This window comes from Caretta caretta, chromosome 5 (genome assembly GCF_965140235.1).
Source record: "Caretta caretta isolate rCarCar2 chromosome 5, rCarCar1.hap1, whole genome shotgun sequence".
NCBI classification, from domain to species: domain Eukaryota; kingdom Metazoa; phylum Chordata; order Testudines; family Cheloniidae; genus Caretta; species Caretta caretta.
In genome coordinates, this window is record NC_134210.1 from 71009108 (window position 1) to 71021778 (window position 12671).

Sequence of the window (12671 nt, forward strand, 5' to 3'; positions counted from 1 at the left end):
GCTGCTCGAGTTTACCTCGACCGGATCCTGCTCGAGGGCACGCCCCGCCCACCCTCTACCCCAGGCCCGCCGGACCTTTTAATTGGACCCTTGCCCCGGAGACCCAATCGACCCTCTCACCCCTTCACTGCGAGCCGGCTGCATGAACTGCAGCCAGTACGCTTCCAAACCGCGCCAAGGAAACATCTATACTTGCTCGTGCTTCACACCCTCACCCTAGTGTCCCGCCCCGACACAAAGTGGCGAGACCTTCTGCCACCTTTGGAGGGTGAGCAGCCCCAGTGGGCCAGCCTATCTTCCACCTTGGTTCCGAGGCCCATCAGGGACATCAGTTGGTGGTTCCTTCATGGAGCTGTGAGCACGGGCACGTACTTGGTTGCAGTTCACCCCCGTCCCAGATACTTGTCCCTTTTGTGGTGTTAGGGAAACCCTGGCGCATGTATATTTGGAGTGCGCCAGGCTGCAGCCCCTGTTCCAGCTCCTCACAAATCTCCTATTATGTTTTTGGTTGCATTTTTTCCTTCACCTTTTTATTTATGCACTCCCCATCTGTGGTCTCACAAAGTCGTGGGATCTCCTAGTTTGCCTCCTCCTGGCCCTAGCTAAAACGGCCATCTGTAAAACCAGAGAGAGGAGGTTGGCCGATGGAGTTTCCTGTGACTGTGGGGCCGTTTTCTGATCCTCGGTCTGTTCACATATTCGGGCGGAGTTCCTCTGAGTGGCATCCACTGACTCCCTCGATGCTTTTGAGGAGCGGTGGGCGCTGTCCGAGGTTCTCTGCTCGGTGTCCCCGTCCGGGTCCCTTTGTCTGACCCTTCGATTGGGGTGAGAGTAAGGGGCCCCAGCCAATGCTGCTGCGGACACCACCACCTTAGAGGGGTCCTTTCACACGTGAGTGCACGTGCCCCCCCCCCCCGGATTGTCCACCCCACAGCCTGCCCCTCTTGTTGGGTGCTTCCAGAGGAGGGAATTGTTGGTGACACTCGGGCGTGGTGCCAGGTAACTCGAAGGGGTGGAAGACCACGAGAGTCGATGAAGCCCCCTCGCTCTGGGCCACCAGGTAACTCGGAAAGGTGGAAGACCATGAGAGTCGAGGAAGCCCCCCCGCTCTGGGCTCAGGCAAGCTTGAACACTTCCCTCCCCTGAAGCTAATGAGAAAACAATTATGATTGGTTGCTGTGTTACACATTGCATATGCTGCTGTTTTTACTTTGTAAGTGTGTTATGCAAATAAAAAGAAAATCTTTTGCTTCAAAAAAAAAATTACTCTCCTATAGCCATCTGGCCCGACCCTGTCACAATATTCAAAGTTTTGTAAGTGTAGCTGCTACTGTTTTAACAGATGGAGATGTGCTCATGAATGGCTATTTTTTTAATATGTTTGTTGTGTTCTGATTTAGTTTCATTTGACATTGAAACAAGGGAACCAGCTCAATTTGAAGACATTCTGAGAGACAACCTGTGCTTCGGGGGGAGGAGGAGAGCAGAACGAGAGCAGCCAGCTTCAGCAGCGTTACTGAGCACGCTGTAGCTGTGGAAGGGGGCTGCTGGTGGTGAGAGTGGCAGGATCAATGTGATCACCATCCTACATGGCGTTTCATCCCTCATTCTGCAGAGATTTTTCTCAAGGGATACAGTCATGAACCAATCGGCATAAACTCCTGTGGGTTCATTTTAGGCACAGAGGAATTCTCCTTTGGGGGGGAGGGGGCCTCAGGACAGTTGTTAGGCAGGCATTCAGGGTCGAATGACTCCTTTCAGACCCATTGTGGGGCGGTTGGGGGGAAGGGGAATAGCAGGGAAAACTTTGGGAACGATTCAGAGACACTGGGCCTTCTTGGGGATACTGAGATCTGTAGGGTTTCTCTATTGGTCTTGAGATGTGCATGTCACAGGTCTTCAAAAGTAACCCTCCAAACATGAATCAATGTAACATTGTCTTTGGCCACCTGAAATGTCTGCTCAAAGAAGCACGAACTGCCCCATTCATCACAACTCTTTTAGCCATGATGCCTAATGCTGACACTTTGAGAGTCAGATTTTCAAATAACTTAAGTGTGCAATCACCTGCCACATTAGCAAATGCAAGTAGTACAACTGTGCATTCAAATCACATAACCACATGCCCAAGAGGCCCAGTGCCAGCAGTGGGAGATCTGCTGTATTTCAAGAGTAATATGATTCTAGCCCACTCTCACTGATTTCTTAGCGGGGTTTGGTTTTTTTTAAAGAAACTTTCAAGAAGAAATTTGTTTCAATTCATCGCTCCCATATTCTGACAAGTTTACAGCCAGTTTTATTCTAAGATTTTTCTCACACAGGCAAAACTCAGCTGATGCTCATTCTTTTTCAGAGATGATTCAGCAATGCCACGGATCAATTATTTACAACTCATTCATATTCAATGGTTTAGTAATGAACATCAGCTACTTCTGGTTTACAAATGACAAAAAATGTTGTGTGATCATAAGTCGAGAATTAATAGGAAGAAATGCTAATTATACTACTGGAAAAAACTGGAAAAATTGCACTCAACTGGGATTCTTAGTTGCTGCAGGTATAATGACCACTCTTCAAATATATCTTATCTCAGAAGAGTGTAGCAAAAAGTGATGATGCATGAAAGTTTTTGCATTTAGGAAATAACTGGAGCTTTATGAACCTTTCTTAAGGAAACCTCAGTACAGAAAAATGTGTCTGGTTTTGTTTCAAACCGAAACTAAGGCAACGTTCACAAAGGTTTGCTCGTCCTGTGGCAAATGTGAGGAGCTATTTGGCCAAGTATGGTTCTGAGGGGAGACCATTAGAAATCTATCTGATTTCACATGATTTTGACCTGAAATCAGGTAAAATTTGGAAGCTTCAGTGTCATTTTTGGAAGCAGAAACTCCAAATAAAGCTCAGGAAGTCAAAGCTATAAAAAGGTTTCCCCTAAGCCCATTTACTGAAATGGAGCCTTTTTGCATGTTTCTAAGACTAATGGGCTAGACTCTTAGCTGCATCTACAATTGGCTCAGGGCATGTGAGGGGCAGAGGCTCCCTGACACTAGGCCCATCCAAGTCCTCCATATAACAAAAGGCAACCTCAGAACTACCCTAAATTAAACCTGGCTGCCCATGACCTAAAAGGACTACTCTACAGTTTGGGATGACTGGATGCTGTGGTGCTCTAGCCACTTCCTCTTACCCCAGGAACACCCCCTGTGCTGAGGGCATAGAGCTGCCTCGACAGCTCAGTAACACCCAGGGATTTTCCCTAGATTGCTGAAACCCTCAGGGGAATGGATTCCCTAGGTGTTCCGAAGCTGCAGACCTGGCATGCTAGGTCATTTTACAAGTCCACACCAATCTGTCACTGGGGAGCAGAGTTATTTTTTCTAATTGTTCTTTTAATTTTATTTTTAAAGTATTTAATTAGAAACTCAGTCCCACATTTGTGCTGGTTGCTGAAATACTGACAGTTTGGCTCTTTTAATTCACTGTATCAAATCTTCATCTTTGTGTTTAACAGGAAGCTCATAAGGTTTGGTTTTCTTGTGCAGCTTTTCCTCTCGCCTTTTCATAACTTCTCTGAAGTGCTCTTCCTCCTTCCTTTGTTTTTCCTGAAGTTCTTTCTCCAGGAGGTCCTCTTCTTCCTTAAGTCTGATCTGCAGCTCTTTCTGCCACTGTTGCAAAAAAAGAGAATGATTTCATTTTGGTGAATGATGTCTATATAGGAAAAAACACAATTTGGCATAACCAGGGTTAATGTGAGGAAAACAATTGCACAAACGGCAAAGGCTAATGATAATTTAAGGACAGGTATTTAGGAAAATGGCTTCTGTTGGAGGCTTGGGGCTGTGTGCAAGGGTTGGGACAGTGGACGGATGTCATAACTTGCCTTATTGCTTCTAAAACAGAAGTGTATGACTTTGCAGGGAGGAAGGCTCACACGTCCAGTGGAAAATATCATGCATTTGTGGATGGCCCTGCTCAGCTCTATCTTAAACATAATACAATTGGTATTCATATTTCCAATCTATCTCATGGTTTCACTTACAGACATTCTCAATGCTGATAAACTGGAGGCGGGGGGGGGGAGGAATCAAGGAAGAAATGTATTTGCTTATTTCAGCCTTTATAGGGAACATCGGCATTGCCAGAAGTAAAAACATTTTGCTGAAAAAGACTGAAGGTATTATAGTGCTGCAATCAAGAAGCAGAAGTTAATGTCTCTTCTTTTGTTCCTCAATGACAATGTTATTACTGCATTAATGGAGGCCCTGCAGCTACAGACTCTTAAATACAGAAAATCCAAGTCTGAGTAACACAGCAATAAAAATGTGTCAGGTGTTTTGGAGGTTTTTTTAGGTTTCATAAGAAGAATAAAGTGTGGGTGGGAGGGGGAGAGAGGAACCACAGTCTCAAAGCACAGGACCAGGTGTGGTAAATTCTGGGCTGAAATGTAAATTTTCTCATGCTGTTGGGAAGCTGACTGGAATATTGTGAGGCCCACTGATACCTTATGGGATAATCAATCCTAAAAAGTAGGTGTCTTTTTCAAAAAACTTCTCCCACCATGAAACAAACCAGTGGCTCATGGGCATGTTGTCCATGGTTACAATGAATGTCAGCTGAGAGAAGTGCTCTGAATTATCAAAAAGATTTCAATTCACTTGGTATTTTTGCTGTCTACACTGTGACAACTCAATGGAAAATTAAATCTAAAAGCTGTTTAACATAATATTTCTTTCGTTCCCAAACCTGGCTTTATAAAATCAGCAATAATGAAGTCAGCAAAGAAAGGTGAATCAGATATGATAGCATATAGAGAATAAGGAATTTGGGATTTCTTAGGGGAGATTCATGAGAGAATTGTGACGGCAAAAGGAAGTCCAAAAACCAAAACAGCACTTCTGATAAACATAACAAAGAAAAGTTATTTACTTACTATTGTTCTTTGTGAAGCAAAATACCTGAAAATAAAATACCCACCCTTGGGAGCACATGCATTTCTGGCATTAAACCCTCTTAAAAGCATTGACCTTTGGGGTCACCTGATGTTATATAGGGAGTATGGTCCCAACCCCCAAGGTGCTTTTCAGTTTAAGCAAATGCTATATACTACCAAAGATCTTGGAGAAAGTGGGCAGAGAAATGCGGGACTCTTGCTAACAATCTACTGAAAATCTATGAATAAATAACCTTTTGTTCTCCTTATAATACTGTCAGTAGGATGTGGCTTTTAGGAGAACCAGTTAAATAAAGACTGCAGCTTGCTCCACTGAACTGGACATCAGTTCTAGCTGCCAGGTCAATAGACAACGCAATACTGAGTAAAGGTATGAGCATAACTGCAGGTAGCAGGCTTGCGTGGCTTACTAAGACTTACTGTAGAGGCTACCTGGGTCCCAGTGAAGTGTGCTCTAAGACATTAAAGCGCTGACACATCCAAAAAACCAAACAACCAACACCCACCGTAGCAATAACCAGGGGCCCCGGCATTGGTCTTTGTAACCGTATTCAAACCAGCCCCTAGCCAAGGATACAAAAGACAGGGAGACCCTCCATTTGCCATCACTCTTTTGCATACCTCTCAGAATCTAGCCCTTAGTTAGGACTTTAGGATCTGGGCATAGTAGCCCCTTATATTTAGGAAATGTGTATGATCAGTCAGTGTAAATCTCACTTACTAGACTGGCTGATCTTATTGCAGCTAGTAATAGTCTTGAGGACATACAGAGCACTCTTCCAAAAGTACAGATGGAGGGTCCATCAATGATTACAAATCAGATTTTGCTCTTAGTTATGCTCATGAAACCCAAATGTAACTGAAGGCATAATAGTGACCCACAATTGGTCAAATCCTGATGCAAAAGATGGTAGCTACTGTAGCGATATAGCATTCCTCTACCGCCCCATTAGGGTATTGGCACCGTAATGACAAAGCCTGGTCCTGCTATCACTGAAGTCTCTGAACTGCAAAACTCCTATTTACTTTAATGGGAGCAAGATCATGGTATTAGAATCTACTTGAATCTAAGCCATGTACTTAATGACATCACTTTCTGAAGCATCTGCGACTATTGTTCCAACCAAAACTATTTAGCTCCAGATCACAGCACCAAGCAGTGCTGCCTCTCACACTCGGGAGAAGCTCCCAGTGAGCATCTGCAAAACTAACTCATTATCCTCCTTCAAATCTCTCCTTCAAACTCCCCTCTGCCATGGTGCCTTCAAAAAACTTGACAAGTTAGGTGGCTGAGACCCCTGTCGATCATGCTGAACAATCTTGTCTCATTGTTTCATGTGACTCCCCTGTTGGTCTGTCTGTAACCATCAGTTGTCTCTTTGGGGCAGGGACTGTTTTATTCTGTTTGTACAGCACCTAGCACAATGAGGTTCTGGTCTGTGACTGGGGTTCCTAGGCAGTATGGTAATATAAATAATAATAGTTAATAATATAACAGTTCTCACAAAATTACTAAAATACTAATATGTAGCTAAATGTTATGACACAAATTATCGGCTCAGTGCCTTCCAATTTAGCCACCAGATACACTCCAGTGTTACTAGCATCTGTTGCCAATCAGGACTTGCTAACAGCAATCCATCACTACGTCTCCGTGAGCTATAGTGAAAATTTACCTCTGTAGTCTTGGCATATCTGCCAAGTTGAGTTTAAGCAACAAGGTCAAATTGAATATATCTTTCTACATTGTTTCTAAATAAATAAAAGCAGAATGTAGCGATATATTTTTAGATAAAGAAGTTGATGCCTGAATGCAGTGCAGTGGATTAATATATTGCTTTAATGGACTAGCCTCCTGCCTCTCCCGCTCTTGTAAATCCTACAAGATCAAAGTGATTAAGAAATCGTTTTGATCTGTCAAGGTTAAAGGATGGTCACCACAAAACTAAGTCAAAGGCTTTGGATTCAGTTGTTAGGAACACACATCAGAAGAAATCAGTGCTCTGTACTCAGATGCAAGATTCTTGTCAGAAGAAAACAGCGCTAATTCAGGACACTAGGATTAGGCTATTATTTAACAAATAACAAAGGGAAGTGTTTTCCATAACTTAAGGAAGCAAATAAGATGCACTTGTGGCAGAGTTAAAAGGTAATAAAGTTTGGCAATGGCTGAATTTTGTAATGCTCAATATTCAATTTATGTGAATGCATATTTTTTTCAGGTCTGCTTGTCCTTGCTCAAAGAGCTTTTTTATAATTGTAAACAATGCTACTTGTCAAACAAAAAAATGGAAATAAGGATCTTACTTGATCTTCAATTATCTTCTTTAGCTCCCTGTCTGTCCGGGTAAGGATATCTGGATATGGATAAATTGGTATTCTTGCTTGCAAAAGTTCCTTCCTTTAGTAAAAAAAGAAACATCCAACATCATTACATATCAGCATTCATTTTTCTGAAATCATTTTGGAAGCGCTTATGTTATTAAATGCTATTGAACGTGCTATGCCTGCATCTATGCTAGTCTTTTGGGGGAAATCTTCAACCAGTGCATTTCCATCAATGGAAAAAAGAGTTGGAGTGCTAATGTAAATAGAGCTCCGGAATTTTCATCACTGTGTCATCAGGCCAGCTCCGAGTAGCGGTCAGTATTGAAATCTTCACAACTGCAACTAATGGTGTTTCTCTGTATTCCCTATTCTGTGCTAAGTATAAGGAATACCATAAATTTTGCAGTAACATAAATAGGCTACCTCTGCACTTGCAGCATGATTGTTTCAACTGTCTACCTACCATAGAGTTACCTCTAACACCCATCATAGTAGTATCTAAAATTGTTTGCGGTATTGTTGGGAGCCATGTTGATTCCAGGATATGAGATAGACAAGGTAGGCAAGGAGATATTTTTTGTTTGACCAGCTTGTGTTCGTGGAAGATACAAACTTTAAGGCTGATTCACAGAGCTCTTCCTCCGTTCTGCAGAAGGAAACCAGAGTGTCTGAGCTAAATATAAGTGGTTAAGTAAACAATCTGTCCCAACGTATTAGCTCAGACACTCTGGTTTCCTTCCCCAGACCGGAGGAAGAGCTCTGTGAAGCTCGAAAGGTTGTACCTTCCACCAACACCAGTTGGCCTGGTAAAAGGTATTACCTCACCTACCTTGTCCCAGTAGCATGTAAATCCTGTTAATAAGTATTTTTATGGCAGAAGTCACAAGAGGGTGCTATTAATAGTCTTACGACTTTTACTCAGACTGTGAGCAATGTGGTCTCTGAAGAAATGCTGTGTTGTTAGCTTTTTTTGTGATGGGAGCTATTTGGAAGGAGCTGTTTCAAACAGAGAAGTTGCTCTCTAGACTCTTCCTGTACAGTTAGTTCTTGGTGCAAAGTTGCTTCCAAGGAACCAGGCATTAGTATTTGGGCTGGAATTCCTGCAAGAGGGTTTTGGTTGAGTGTTGTTTGACTCCTTATGTCCCAGCACTGGTGTGAATCAACAAGATATACTAAGAAAATGCCAAAAGTCAGTGTCACTGATTTCTCCCTCAATGGGAAACCAACATGTAAAATGCTGAGTTCTGCTACTGCTCAGCAGGGGGGCAACAGTATTCCAACTACCTAGCTAAAAGACTGTGTTATCAGATACTACATAGCTAAAAGACTATGTTATCAGATAGTGAGCACACAAAGAAGAAAAGTAATGAAGCTGCCTTGCATGCTTTCAAAGTTGTCAACAGAGCTCTAATCCAAAGCCCATTGACGTCACTCAGTCCTTCTATTGACTTCAGTGGGCTTTGGAGCAGGCCCACACTAAAAGAAAATGCATGGCCAAAGGCTTTCAGTCCTCCTCACAGGGTGGAGAATTTGTTCCTCCATCCCTTAAAGGGGAATCTGGACAACCAGGTCCCCATGTGTCCCCCTTCTTGTGATAATTCAGAGGATCACCCTGATGAAAGGAATGGGGAAGTTGGAATGGAGAATATTCTCACTCCCTGTGCTTATATTTCAGGGGCAATCCACTCTCTCCTGTTGTCCTGTTAGGAGTATTCTTTTGGGAGAGTTGCTGGTCCCTTTCATGCCCCTCTTCCCTATTAATGAAGGTATTTGTGGGGAGGTCATTAGTCTGGACCCTGACATTCTCACGACCTGCAGGGAGCCCTAGAGAGACTTCCCCTGCCTCCTGTCTTCAGCAGCTGGGCTACCTCATGCTACCTACTCTCCTGCTGTTGCCATAAGTGACTCTTGGGGTGGGGAGAGAGATTCCTTCTCAGATAGAGCAGATGGGGGGCTCCCAGAGGCCTCCAAGTCCCTTCTGTCACCCCTTCCTCCCCCAAATGTATCTGTTTTGAAAAGCAACACTCTTATTGGACTGACTCTCTCTTTTTCCTCCCTGTTTTCTTTACACAGTCAGGGTTAGGGAGTGGGCAACACACCAACACTGACCTAGTTGCTCTGGAGCAATAACAGCTACTATACACAATCATCCAAGAGTCTGCTCTTGGAACAAGCTAGCAGATTGTTTAAAGTGAGTGAATATGGCTTCTTTGAGCCTTTGTCTACACTAGCAAGCTCCATAACTGTAATTTGCTACCAGTGCAGCTTCCAGCTATTATTACCTCCCTGACTCTGAGCAGGATTATATAACCTGGTGATAAAAAGACATTAGCTATATCATATGTAGATTACAGTTTACACAATTACTCCCACAGATGGTGCTAAAAAGAGACAAGGACAAAGTCCTGTAAGCAGCCTGGAAGAAAAGGGACATGGTGTGAAGTTGCTTTTATTGCCATGCCTTTGCAGTACTGCACAGTGAAAAAGGCAGGAACTAAATGAAATAAAGGAGTTTCCTAAAATATAAGTTGCATTATCATCCTGTAGTAACAATAATAAAGAATCATCATAATATATTGCACATGTATAGTGCCTGCCATGTGAGGATCTCAAAGCACAAAACAAATATTAATTCAGCCTCACATCACCTGTTAGATAGGGAAGTATCCCTATCATACAGAGACTAGAACCCAGATCTCCTAACTCCCAGTCCTGTACTTTAGCCTCAATATTATGCTTCCCTCTCATTTGTAGCCAGCCAAAATGTGGGTGCCATAGGGACTTGGAGCACACAACATGGGACTACACAGGAATTTGCAAACTCATAGTTTCTTTTTTTTAATTTTTTCTAAGTGGGAGAACAGGAGAGTGAAGGACTTCAGTTCTGAATGTGGCCTGGCCATCTGTATTACTTACATATTCCATGGTGTTGGATGCATACTCCCTTTCTGTGAATTCCCTTTTTTCCCTGGGTTTCCTTGACAATCTAGACATTTTTTTAAGCATAGGTCTTGTTTTGCATATTTAATTGTTTTTTCCCCAAAGCATTCTTAGTTGACTACTGCATATTTATTTTAGTAATTATGCCTAATTGTAAAAATAGTATAAATTCAATTAATAATTATAAAGAGCCTTATACAATTTTGTGACTAAAATGTACCGCACCTGCACAATAAAGGATTTCTGAAGTTAAAAAGCTTAGCAATTTCAAAGTATTTTCCCCTCATGTAGTGGAGATGATTAACCCATATTTCTTTATGCTCCAAGAGACGCAAATAAAATGTTTTTCTTTACAAATGAAAAAAACACCTTTTTACTAATAGTAAAGCATAAAAAACTGGGGCAGGGATCTATCTTTTTTACTTGCCCATAAAGCACCAGGCACACCTTCTGCATGGAACAATGTAAAGAACATAAAAAATAAGAATGTTTTTCATCTGTGAGGCTCCCAAAACCTTTACAAACTATATACATGCAGTAATTTCTTTTCCATATAGAGCTAGGCATTTTCTATCAGACTGCTGAGATCTTATATGATAAAACTCAGCCAAGTTTGAATTTCTATAGTCCAGATAGGCAATACTGAAAAGAAGGATTTCTTTTATGGTAAAAAGATTGATGCTACCTTACGTACAGTGGTGATATAGGAACTTGTTATAACAACAATAGCCTGCAATGGCTTAAAAGAGAACTGGAATAGTATGTGAAATTTAAAAACAAAAACAACCCCATCAAATGTTTCTTACCTGTATCAACCTTATCCCATTTGCCTCAGCTACGAAGTAAGACTGTAGCTCTCAGATGGACAAATTGTACCATAAAACCTGACACACAATTGACTACACCATATGTGTCCTGCACTCTTGCCAACCTATACCATTTTTTACTACCTGGTTGGTTAATCTCTTACAGCTTCTTAGTTCCACATCAGCTCCCTCTCAATTTTGTGCAGTACAAGAGTTCAGTTTCATCGAGAGAAACTATCTGAATTGCTTAAATTTCCTTGGAACTGATTTTGTAGCATCTGAAGCACAAGTGGTAGTTTTTCAGTGTGCATTGAATTGATGTAAGATGAAGCTGGTCAGTGAAGATCAATTGAGGGCATGGTGATCCACAGTAGAGAAAGAGAAATGCAAATAATGATTTTTCTAGTGAACAGAAAATAGATGTTGTCTTACTGATCAACTCCTCCTTTGTAGATTCTGCACTGGGGATATTTTAACTTGAAATGGATAATCTTTAAACTTTTGCTCAGGGCTGTGAGATTTTAAAGGGAAAAAATTGTGACCTACACCTTACAAAATGACTTTCAAGAAAACAGCCATTCCCAGCAGTTCACTTTATTCTATGTATTCACAAGCCCTCTAGCACAGAGGAACAGCATCAATGGGTTCACCTAAGAGTGTTGAAAGCAGACATTTTAATGGGTTTTTGCCATTTCCTCTACTCTAATCTGTATATGTTTCTTCTGCTTTATTTTCTACTAACACTATTCATACATTTTAAACAGAGGAAGAAAAATGGATTGCAGGACTTGTGCAGCACTGAAAGCAGCCTGATACAATACCTGAGTGCATTTGTGCAACCACAGTATTTTCAACCAACTGCAGTGCTGAATCCCTAAAGTACCTGACAGATGTCTATGTATGAACCAACTGTACAAGCAGCATGAAACTACTTTACCTTAACATGAGACCAAAATACCCAGGTTAGTGAATTTGATATTCACTTAGCTAACAAGCTTGAACTGCCTTATTGAAACCCATAGCAAATGCTTACTAAAAATGAAGCTGCCACCATCATAGTGAGCAACATCACAGTATTTAACGATGGATAAAAACAATGTATCCTTGATTTTTTTCACATTGTTGATGTATCATCTATAGACATTACATTTATAGCAATAAAATTTTTAATGTTTAATAAAAGATAAGTGTTAATATTAGCTGTGGTGTTAACTTTACTTATAAATCATTGTGATGAAGCTCTCACTCTTAAGCTTTCAGCTATGCTAATGAATTGAGATAATTATCCACATAGTGCCTCTTCAGCAGTCTCATACTGCAAATGCAAGGTTTCTTTCAAATACCTAAACACCTCCATACTCCATAGCAAAGGTTTATAAATTGCCCTCTGTGGAAGATGGAGATTTAAACACGGAACTATTATATTTCCAAAGTCAGAGCCTTTTGTTTTACTAAATGGAACAAAAGGATTACCTGAAAACACACACAGAAATTCGTATAACAGTTAGCAGTACCTTTCATTTACATATTGGCCTCCATCCTCAGTTGTGTTACAGTCACCTCGTTCTGTTCCACGAGTGCACAACTGCCCTAAAGCCAGCATAGCTGACTACACCAGGGCTTCCCCTGTATCTGAGGATTCTCTA

General features: G+C 41.7%; 1 protein-coding gene across 1 annotated transcript in view; it reads right to left on the reverse strand.

Annotated features, from left to right (window-relative positions):
- Nucleotides 1–2273: 2273 nt before the first annotated feature.
- TMEM232 (transmembrane protein 232) overlaps nucleotides 2274–12671 on the reverse strand; it is a 141823-nt gene continuing 131425 nt past the window's right edge. Inside the window, exons 13-14 of the mRNA XM_048851252.2 lie at nucleotides 7259–7352; nucleotides 2274–3665 (exon numbers count right to left, since the gene is read on the reverse strand). Of these exons, the coding sequence (XP_048707209.2) occupies nucleotides 3477–3665; nucleotides 7259–7352 (283 nt within the window). The 3' untranslated portion in view covers nucleotides 2274–3476. The remainder of the gene's footprint in view (nucleotides 3666–7258; nucleotides 7353–12671) is intronic.